This window comes from Urtica dioica, chromosome 8, assembly GCF_054948205.1.
Source record: "Urtica dioica subsp. dioica isolate 48M chromosome 8, U.dioica_male_clone48M_v1_H2, whole genome shotgun sequence".
In the NCBI taxonomy this organism is placed as follows: Eukaryota; Viridiplantae; Streptophyta; class Magnoliopsida; order Rosales; family Urticaceae; genus Urtica; species Urtica dioica.
In genome coordinates this window covers 30,209,836-30,221,655 of record NC_142763.1, presented here as the reverse complement: position 1 = coordinate 30,221,655, position 11,820 = coordinate 30,209,836, and the positions used below count along the sequence as shown (strand labels likewise).

Below are 11,820 nucleotides of genomic sequence, written 5' to 3'. Positions count from 1 at the left end.
CCAAATACGGCCAATCTCACGCTCTCGCTTCATCATCCGAAACACCAGCCCTAAACACCTCTGAACAAACCTCACACACCATTACCAGCCATAGGTTAAATGGCCAAAATTACCTTCAATGGTCTCAGTCCGTTCAGATGTTCATCTGTGGCCGAGGAAAAGACGACCACCTCACCGGAGAAGCTCAAGCACCGAAGAAAGATGACCCGAAGTTCAGAATATGGAAAGCGGACAATAATATGGTAATGTCATGGTTAGTTAATTCTATGACCCCTGAAATTGGAGAGAATTTTCTTCTCTATTCTACAGCGTCAGAGATTTGGGAAGCAGCTCGAGTCACCTTCTCAGACTCGGAGAACACATCGGAGTTGTTCGAGACGGAAAATCTTCTACACGACTCTAAACAAGGAGCGGCATCCGTCACCCAATACTACACCACCCTAACCAGGTTGTGGCAAAAGATTGATGTATACGATCACCATAAGTGGAGCTGCCCTGAAGACTCACTCCTCTACACGAGAATCCTGGAGACGAAGCGAGTATTCAAGCTGCTGTCGGGCCTCACCAAGGAGCTGGATGAAGTCAGGGGAAGGATTCTCAGCATAAAGCCCCTTCCATCGCTGCGAGAGGCGTTCTCAATAGTCAGACATGAAGAAAGCCGCCGGAAGCTCATGATGACGAACCAGTTTGCCTCGGGGACCAGTTCACAAGATGTCTCAGCTTTGATGGCTCATGAGGAATCACAAGCCTTCGCTGCCAAGGCTCCATACAACAGGCAGAAGAAGGGTCGACCCTACTGTGACCACTGCAAGAAGCCGGGGCACACACGCGACACCTGCTGGGAGATCCACGGGAAACCAGCCAATTGGAAGCCTTCAAGATACTCGAGGGAACCTGAGAGCCAAGCCAACTCAGCATCATCCAGTCCATTCAGCCCTGAGCAACTGGAGATGCTCTCATGTCTCATCAGAAAGGCAAGCCAATCCACCGACTCTGCTACTCCAGGTTCTTCAGGCTTAGTGGCACAAAGAGGTATACTACTTCGAGCTATCCAAGCCTTAACCGCATATCATGTGAATACAAATCTCTCAAGTGTATGGATTATGGATTCTGGAGCATCAGACCACATGTCCAGTAATCTAGATTTTTTCACCAATTATACTCCAAACACTGAGAAATTGTATGTCACTATTGCTGATGGCTCTCACGCTTTGGTATCTGGCACCGGATCAGTAGAAGTCTCCCAACAACTCACATTAAATTCTGTGCTTTATGTACCAAAGTTACACTGTAACCTCTTATCAGTCCACAAGGTGACTAGGGACTCTTGTTGCCTCACTATATTTGATGATGTTTCTTGTTCTATTCAGGGAAAGAATTCGAGGATGATGATTGGCAATGCTGAAATGTGTGGCGGACTCTACCTCCTAAAAGCCGGCAACACCTCCTACAACGTAGCATCCACGTCCATTCTGCAAAATAAGTTAGACTCTTCTCAAAATGATAGAGATATCATGATGAATCACTATCGTTTAGGCCACCCTAATTTTGTTTATCTCAAGAAAATGTTTCCAAGGTTATTTCTCAATAAAGATGCAAATTTATTTCAATGTGATGTGTGTCAACTATCAAAGCATACCCGTAGTTCATATAGCCCTAAGAAATATGCACCTTCTAAACCTTTTTCAACCATACATAGTGATATTTGGGGTCCCTCACGCATAAAAAATATAAATGGGGCGAGATGGTTCTTGTCAATTATTGATGATCACACAAGATTAAGTTGGGTTTACTTGATGAAAGAAAAATCTGAGGCTAGCTCAATCATTATACAATTCCATAAGATGATTAAGAATCAGTTTGCATCAGAAATTCAAATCATCCACTCAGATAATGCCAAAGATTATTTTAATTCCCAACTCAATCAATATTTCCAAACACATGGAATAATTCATATAAGCTCATGTGTACAAACACCTCAACAAAATGGGATAGCGGAAAGAAAAAATAGACATCTCTTAGAGGTTGCTAGGTCCCTTATGTTCACTTCACAGGTTCCGAAATATCTATGGGGAGAAGCCGTGTTAACAGCCACTTATCTCATAAATAGGATGCCATCAAGAGTGCTTAGGTTCCAAACCCCATGTGAAGTCCTCAGTAAGTCATTCCCTACAACCAAACTTATCTCAACAATCTCACCTAAGGTTTTCGGGTGCTCAGTATTTGTACACACATATGATCATAGCAAGTTAGATCCGAGATCTATTAAATGCATCTTTATTGGGTATTCCTCTACACAAAAAGGGTATAAGTGCTACTCACCCCAAAACAGAAAAGTCTATATATCCTATGATGTTACATTCCATGAAAATGTGCCATTTTTTAGCAACTCAGAAGCACAGAAAGAGACACCGGCCTACATCCCTCATTCAGCTCCACAAAATGATCCATTGAGTCTCCTAGACACGATACCTGAATCCCAAAATGACCAAAATGCAACCACAAATGGCCTACCTCCGAGTCCACTTCAGCAAGAGACCAACACATTTCAGCAGCACCAAGAGTCATCTCCGACTCATTCCCTACCTAGAGCAAACGAGATAAATCAAGGTAACATTAGTCCTAACTCATCTATGTCAAGTGTAACTGAAAGTGTGACAGATTTGGACATCCCTATTGCTCTGAGGAAGCCCACTCGTGCCTGCGGTCCTTACCGAATTCAAGACTTCGTCTACTATGGCAATCTCTCCACAAAGTACCAAGCTTTTGTATCCCAAGTCGATCAAGTCATCATACCAGAATCCATCCAAGAAGCAATGAAGAGTCCAGAGTGGAGACAAGCTGCAAATGAAGAGATATCGGCTCTTGAGAAAAACAAGACTTGGAGTATTACAAAGCTGCCAGAAGGAAAGAAAACAGTTGGCTGCAGGTGGTTGTTCACGGTAAAGTACAAATCCGATGGCTCCATTGAGATGTACAAAGCCCGACTTGTCGCTAAAGGGTATACTCAATCATATGGAATAGACTATCAGGAAACCTTTGCACCAGTGGCCAAGCTGAACACAATCCGAGTCTTAATGTCGATTGCTGCTAATCTTGAATGGCCATTATTCCAATTAGACGTGAAGAATGCATTTCTCAACGGCACACTTGAGGAAGAGGTGTATATGGACTTGCCCCCGGGATTTGAAGATGAAAAATCAAGGAACCGAGTTTGTCATCTCCACAAGTCCCTCTACGGACTCAAACAAAGCCCTAGAGCTTGGTTTGGACGATTTACTCGAGTACTTAAGGACTGCAAATACACACAAAGCCACGCTGACCACACGTTATTCACCAAGCACTCGATACACGGGAAATGCACAATATTGAGTGTCTACGTGGATGATATAATCCTCACAGGTGATGATCAAGACGAAATTAGAAGACTCAAGGAAGTACTCGCGGCTGAGTTCGAGGTGAAAGACTTGGGCCAACTTAAATACTTCTTGGGCATGGAAGTGGCAAGATCCAAAATTGGAATCACAGTATCACAAAGAAAATACACCCTGGACTTACTCAAAGAGACAGGGATGCTGGGCTGCAAACCATCGGATATTCCTATGGATCCGACTGTGAAACTGAATAAGCGAAGCTCGGAGAAAGGAGTTGACAAAGGACAATATCAAAGGTTAGTTGGAAAGCTTATTTATCTGTCTCACACAAGGCCAGATATAAGTTTTTCAGTTAGCATGTGTAGTCGATTCATGAATGACCCATCCGAGGTTCACTTAGAAGCTGTAATGAGGATACTCAGATACCTCAAATCCTCTCCAGGAATGGGTCTACTCTTCAAGAAACAGAGCTGCCGTGATATACAAGTCTTCACCGATGCGGATTGGGCTGGATCCAAGACTGACTCAAGATCAACATCCGGAATGTGCTCGTTTGTCTGGGGAAATCTGGTAACGTGGCGTAGCAAAAAGCAGTCAGTGGTCTCGAGGAGCAGCGCCGAGTCTGAACTCCGATCGTTAGCCCATGGTGTGTGTGAAGGAATTTGGTTGAGAAAACTACTTGACGATTTGAAGATCTCAGTGGATGGTCCAGTGAAAATGTTATGCGACAACAAATCTGCCATTAGTATCTCTAAAGATCCAGTTCAACATGACAGGACGAAACATGTAGAGATTGATCGTCACTTCTTAAGCGAGAAAATTGAAGACGATATCATCTCAATGAACTATGTCTCATCTCAGAACCAAGCAGCAGATATTCTCACTAAACCACTGCCAAGACAGCCCTTCAGTGATAATTGTTTCAAGCTCGACTTAATCGACATTTATCGCCGAGCTTGAGGGGGAGTGTAGAATTATTAGGGCTGTTATGTTTATCTGTTAGTATTTATCTGTCATTTATTTATTTCCGATATTATCTAGTTTGTTAGGTTGTTTCAGAGTTTATTGGGTTGTTAGCTTAGTTGTTTCGTTTCCCTCAGTAATAGGAGAGTTTGGTATCTACGATGTGTATAAAACTGATCATATGATCTCATGAATAAACATATCGAGAATTATCAATCTCTGTTTACTCTTCTCTAAAGTCTTTAGTGTTAACCCCCTTTAGAAGTTTTAGTTTGTCATCAAACTCGTTTGACCTGCACAAAAGATGTGGTTAAGCCCTTAAAGTTCTTAATTACGCGTTGAGAGTTCTACTAATCTTGAGTGTTTGGTTGAGTAAAAAAACACCGTGAATATTTGTCTTGTGTGTACCGCTTATTTGTGTGATAGAAATTGAATTTTGTAATTGTTATTTATTTATTTGCAAATCATTATATAGAAGTGTCAAATACTTGGTAGATTGTTTGAGTGAAAGTGAAGATATGTGAGATTTATGGAGAACTTGAGTTGAAATTCAGATATGAGTGATAAAATCATATAAGACGGTTGTAAACTATTTTCTACCTATGGTTAGTGAATTTTTTCACCGAAAAATTGTGCTACATACATAGGAGTGATTGCACCGAACTAAAAACTCACTACATGTTACAACAGTATAACAAAAGAGATTATACAACGGAAAAAACCACCGTAGAAAGTTTCTACAACAGTTTTGTATCATTGTAGAATGGTTCAAATCTGTTGTAGAAATTGGGGTTTTTACAACAATATAGAACCATTGTGGAAACACGAGAGTCTATGACGGTTCCGTGATGTTGTATCAAGTCACTTAAAAAATAACATCTGAGCCACGATGTAATAACCCAAAAATTCCATGTGGGTTAACCGTTTATGCAGGTATCATATTACTACACGAATCACGAGCAGAAACGTTAGTCTTCGCCTGTTGCAGATTGCGGTGGTCTTGTTAGACTGAGATCCACGTCCAAAGAAAATCATATCTTAGATTAGAGATTCAGATCTAAATTTTTTTTAAACCACTCCGATTAAAAAAAGGCGGTACAAATGCCAAATTTAACTAGTCTGGATTACCGAAACATAAGAAAAAGAAAAAACATGAAAAAAGAAGATAAAAAGTACATTTTTTAAGTCGAGAGTTCTCCATTGATCGAGACCACCGGACTCTGAATGAGACGACGACCCTGAAAATTAAAAACGCAAATCTTGATATTTTGGAAAAGAGCGGCTGCGGCGGCGGAGAAAAACTGAATGACTACCTATATATTACACATTATTCGGTTATATGATTGGCTTAGATTTTATTGGTCCATCGTCATACTAAATAGTTTCTGTATTCAAAAGTCTGGGTTTGATATATTCTAGAGCAAGAAGTCGATGGCTGGCATAGAAAATAAACAAACAAAAATATAAATAGTAGCAAAAAAATTCATTATAACATAAAAAAGAAAGTCATGCTAAGTGGGCGATATGAGCGCCAGAATTTGAGGTGCGTGCCTTGATTCATGCCGTTTCAGGTTTTAGGTAGAACGGTTCTCTTTAAATTTGTATCTTAATTAAATGAGCGCATGTATGGTTGCAATTTTTTTTTGTAATTTCTCACAATTAAGAATAGCACTAGGTGTAATACTTAAACATAGCTACCAACTTTTGACAAATTGCCATATTTTATATATGATATTAGTTGATTATTTATTTTCTTAGTTTTGCTTTTGTAGGTGTTAATCATTTTAAGCGGACAGTTTAACATAAATCAGAAAATAATACCACTATAAACAATACCACTATATATATATACATATATCTAAAAAAATGTGAAAGTATATACGGTGTATACTTCTATGACCTGACGCGCAAAAGAGAGCTATATGTCTTCATTCCATCGTACAAAATACTCATATCTTGCAAAAAAAAAAAAAAAATACAAAATACTGTTGCCATGTAATACATAGAATTTTGTAACTAAGTCAAGTATAACATTTTCACTATAGCCAGCGTTTGACAGCTTCTTAAAAAATAGCTATATTGATGAGTTGACACAATCAATGAGTTAAAATTCCAATCGTGTGTTTAATTTATCTGGCGATTAGGTTTATTAGTCCACCTGTTGTTCCTATTTTATAGTGGTAAGTTACCATTTTTGAAAGATCCATAAGGTATATAGCTATATTTATAATTTCCAATTGCTATATAGTAACGTTTTGTAAATTTTAGGTAAGTAACCACGTTCATGTATTTACACGTGTAATTTGACGTAAATACCCATCTTTTTATTTTAATAAAATGGCAAACTAAAAATGACACTTCATCTTTATGGTTATCTATCTAAAATTTACGAAACGTTGGTTATATAGCAATCACAAACGTTTTAATTGGCTAATTACCTAATTTTTTATTTTTGAATTCATTGACTCAAATATTATGCGCTCAGTATTCTTTCCTTTTTTATATCTTTTATTTATTTATTTATTTTTATAGCAAATGTTGAGTGTAGAGAACATGGGGTTTGGAAGCTAATTATTTCTGTGAGATATCAACTTATTGTTATATTTACTTCTTTTTTTTTCGACGTTGTTATGACGTGTTCTTTCATTTATGTAAATATTATGATATTTTTCTACTTACTTAATTAATAGTTATTTCTGCAAAATATGAAGTCAATACTCCCATTTATATACAGTGATTAACTATGAAATGGGTATTTACACTTATCAACTGCGAAAAGGTTTTCTTTTTCTGAGTTACTTTTTGTTTACAAAGAATAGCGACAAAATCGAAAACAGAATCACGAATTCAAAGAGAATAGCAAAGATAACTATATTATTTTAAACAAAAAATTAGAAAAATAGCCAACTTAAACGTTTGATATTGCTAAATAGCCAAGGTTTTGTAAATATTAAGTAAATAGCCATAAATGATGACGTGACTTAATATGGCAGTGACTATTTACTTGATATTTACGTTTGTAAATATATAAAAATGGCTATTTACCTACTATTTACCAAACCTTGGCTATTTAGCAATTCTCAACGTTTAAGTTGGTTATTTTGCTAAATTACCCTATTTTATATGGCAAAACTCACTTATAAGAATATCAGTTATCTTTTTAACACGTCATTAATTAGTATTTTTATAAATAAATTTTCGATTAATTCAAAATGCGAATGTCGCGTGTTCTGTTAAAAATAATTCTAGCTAGGAAACCGAAATTCAATAACATTTGTCATTAATTACAGATTTTTAATATTTATTTCCAATTTTATTTTGTTCATTATAGGCTATAGCAGGAATTGTTTAAGGGTATTTAGGTCAAATGTATTTGTTAATTAGTTTAACGGTTTGGCTATTTTCAAAAACAAACTTTGGCTACGTAAAAAAATGTGAAGTTTGTTTTGGTCAAATATATACCAATTTTCCTTTTGCACGACAATCATCCTTTAACATAAACTGACACGAAAACATATACTATAACAAAACTTAATGGCACATATTTTGTTAGTATTTATCAATGATTGCCTGATGGTTTAATTTAACAGAATTTCAGGTATAGTCGGAAATGCCGGCACACATTTTAGGCAAATTTGAAATAATGATTTCAAAATAAATTAATTTTGACCAAAAAATAATTTGTTACTTAGATTAAAAACAGTTAATAACGGCAAAAATATTTTGGATCGAGTAGGAATAGTTAAACTAGAAGTTAAGTCAAAACAAGAATGAGACAAGTTTTACGAAAATCATCTAAATGATATCTTTTTCCTTTTTGGACATAGGACGAAATGAATGTCAATAAATTTTTTGACATTGTCATATGATGACAAATGATTTAAACCACTCGGCCATATTGATGAATTTGGGCCTTGAGGATTAATTTCATTTCATAGAATTTTACTTGAAAATTCTTAATGGGCTTTTCTTATATTGTCATGAACAAATAAAGAAACATCTAGAAACATGTTCTAGAAGGCCAATTTCGTGCATACCATAGAGAGAAAGAGGGATTTATTTTGTACATTAATGTATGAAGATACTTACCAAAAGAAAAATAGGAAACAAATTTCCTCTAGAAGGACACCAAATGGGCGGCCAATATGGTCAAGGGAGAAGCAAAAGAGGAAACAAATCCAAGACCTTCTAGAAGGTGTTGGACGTGCAAGGCAAAAGGGAAAAGAGAAAATAAGATTTGCTCATGAATGCTTGGAAAAAGAGGAAACTACTTCTTTTCAAGGCCAACCCTTCTCCTATAAATAGAACCCTTATTCCTCTCATTTTATTCATTCCACATAAGTTAGAGATTGAGCGCTTCTCTCTCTAGACCTTGTGGTGGCCGATCCTCCCTCTCTCTCTCTAGTTATTTTCGGTTTTTGTTTTGACACCTAGGTCCACATTTGACCTAGTGTTTTAGCTCTTCGAATTTGAGACTTGTTCTCGAGTCTTCGTGTTTAAAAGTGCCCACACACTAATTCATTTCTTTCTCGAGTGATTTTAGTGATAGAAACTTTCGTGGTTGCTCGAGTTCCCGAGGAAAGAAGAGAGACGTGCTGCGAGGGGAGACGAACGTTTCAACATTCCGAAGGCATTTCAACGTTCAAGCTTCTCAAAGGTTAGTAAACATGTATGGCTCGTTTATAGTTTTAAATTATATGTACTTGCTATTTGTCTAGGTCAGTAAAATCGTTTTACTTGTTTAAAAGAAAATTTTTAAATTCCGTCGCTTGCTCGAAGCGTTAAACTTTTTCTTAACCCTAGATCAATTCCAACAATAGCTTGATCACGCAGCTGCAAAAATCTTGTGGCTCTAGTCACTGCTGAAGGAGCTAAAGATTGACTTTTCTCGCATGCTTGTAAAATGGTGTGAAAATCTTAGTGCATCAGCTCTTGCCACTAACCCTGTGTATTACTGGAGAACGAAACATATAGAGATTGAATTACATTTTGTGAGAGACCTGGTGATAAGCAAAGAGCAGGAACTACGATAAGTTCCAACCACCGAATAAACTGCTGATCTAATAAAAAAAAGGGATTATCAGCGATAGATTTCTAAAGCTCAAGGATAAGCTCAATGTGTTATCCCCACTGTTTTTCTTGAGAGGTTCTGTTGAAGTGAAGACTGCCACGTCAACAGCTTAAACTAATCAAGCTCACGAGGATTGCCAACGTGCAGGAATCTGTTAGGTGGTTAGGGACGGTTAGGATTAGTTAGACAGCTAATCAATACTGTTGTAAGCTAATTGTATAAGAGTAAATACTCAACTCTAATCAATTCATTCAATCAACGAGAAGAAACCTAAGAAGTGAGAAGAAACCTAAGAAGAGAGCATTATCTGATTCTCTCTCAATCTTCAGATTGAATTCTCAGTCATACAACCATCTACAAATAATATATTTTTTGATGTGATCTTTTCTAAGTATATCTGGAAAGACCGGGGAAAAGGTAGCTCAATACCAAGTTTTGTGATCCCAGAAAAGCGATCCCATTCTCATTTTTTAAGGGATTAGGTACCCTTCACTTTAGTCCGAGAGGATTCATTAAGCTTGGTCATTTGACTGTACAAAACACATTGACCTATTTTTATATGTGAAGCATCATGTAATTTTAGTTCGAAACCAAATGACAATGAGATGAGTAATCCAAAATCTTATACGTTTTTTTAATTCGTAACTGGTTCTTAATAGAATATATCATATATGAACATCCGGATCCCTAAGTTCCACCCCGAAATTCTGCTACTCTTGCTATTATTTTTCAGCAAATACATTCAATAATGTATAGGCAATAATAATTTTTATTATTAAATGAATAAATATATTCAAATAAAAAGATGGTTAATTTGCCTTTTTCAAGTGAATTGATAGACATTATTTGCAGTGTTATTTGATGCAAGACACCAGGCATCCCTTATATGATGACTTACTGCATTCAAGTTACTATGTATCTTCAGTTTTTCCTCGTTTTGAATTTAATAACCAGATTAATTAACTTATTGACTTTCTTTTATGTCTTAAAAACATATTTTAATAGCCATAAGATAAGATTATACTAAAACCTAAGCACAACAAAAATTCTAGAGCAGAATGACGACATTAATCTGTCACTTTCCCTGGTTGTTGTTTCACTAAATCTCTGAGATTGTAGTATAGTATTTCATTCCTTTAAACTGGTCCCACTCATAGCTGTCCATTGCCAAATCACCAAAATAACACTCGATTAATTGGTTAATAGTTGTGACTTTTCTTCTCTACTAATGATTGGTAATGATCATATGCGGTTTTCAGCAAAAAAAAAAAAAAAAAATTATTATGAAAAAAAACTGTGGGGCAATAATCTGAAGTCAATTAATCTTTTTATTAATTTATCTATGTATATTATTTGGCAATTGAAAGTCAATGAAATGTATATGTAATTTTTTTTTTTTAAGATTTTGTTTTTTCTACTCAATGCTTGGTATAAATAGCATCACTTGCGCCAATCAATCAATCAAATTCGATTACAACATCTCTAAAAAAAAAAGTTCCCACCAAATTCAAATAGCCCCCCCAAAACAAACAAATGGAACTTGTGGAAGCTATGTCCCCAAGTGAGTTGTATAACTCCCATGGGAATTTTATCTCAGATCATCAAGAGTCATTACAATATGATGAGGATCAATTAATGGCCAACAACAATTTTCTAGAAAATTTTATGGCCTCCCATGGGAATTTTAGCTCAGATCATCAAGAGTCATTACAATATGATGAGGATCAATTAATGGCCAACAACAATTATCTAGAAAATTTTATGGCTTCAAGCTTGAAATTTCCATTTTCTACTTGCACGTATGAAGGTGATGAAGCCTACTCTTATGGGGCCTATTCCGAAGGTCATCGACCAGTTTCTTTCACTGCAAGTAATAGTAGCTCACTCGCTCTTCGCGATCAAGACGATTTTCTAGCCATGAGAAACTCCGATTTATATCTTAACATTGAATGTGATCATGATGACCAGCATGATCATGATCATGTTCATGGCCAATGCGTGATGCAAGATATGGTGAACAATGGCGAACCGGATGTTGGAATTCAAAGTCACCCAGAGAGGAAGAGATCTTCAACATACTATGACCAAGTGAGTATAACAAATAATTATACACAAAAGATACATTATTGTTGTGTGTAATTATACACGCGTTTAATCGAATATTTTTTTTTCTTCGGTTGTAGAGTGAAAAGAGCAAGAGGTATGTGAAGCCACGGAAGAACAAAAACCTTGCATCAAGCAATGAGGAATCGCCAATCATCCCGAACAATATTTCGTCTAAAGAGGAAAAATCAAATGCTCTTACCGAAGAATCTTCCTTGGCGGTTAACCTTAATGGAAAAACACGAGCCTCTAGAGGGTGCGCTACCGATCCTCAGAGCGTCTACGCTAGGGTATGTAGCATTACTATTA

General features: G+C 36.6%; 1 protein-coding gene across 1 annotated transcript; it reads left to right on the top strand.

Annotated features, from left to right (window-relative positions):
• LOC149389094 (uncharacterized) lies at positions 1 to 4,334 on the top strand. The gene is made up of 4 exons (XM_089622560.1): positions 1 to 1,032; positions 1,123 to 1,313; positions 1,371 to 1,483; positions 2,387 to 4,334. The coding sequence occupies exons 1-4, from the start codon at positions 138 to 140 to the stop codon at positions 4,332 to 4,334; spliced, it is 3,147 nt and encodes a 1,048-aa protein (XP_089478686.1). The 5' UTR covers positions 1 to 137.
• The last annotated feature ends 7,486 nt before the right edge of the window (positions 4,335 to 11,820 follow it).

Bases quoted from the DNA above. Each gene is read 5' to 3' on its own strand.
- LOC149389094 (XM_089622560.1), top strand. From the start codon at position 138: ATGTTCATCTGTGGCCGAGGAAAAGACGACCACCTCACCGGAGAAGCT. The intron at 1,033-1,122 runs GTATACTACTTC...CTGGAGCATCAG, and splicing joins AGGCTTAGTGGCACAAAGAG to ACCACATGTCCAGTAATCTA. The intron at 1,314-1,370 runs GTGACTAGGGAC...TGTTCTATTCAG, and splicing joins ACCTCTTATCAGTCCACAAG to GGAAAGAATTCGAGGATGAT.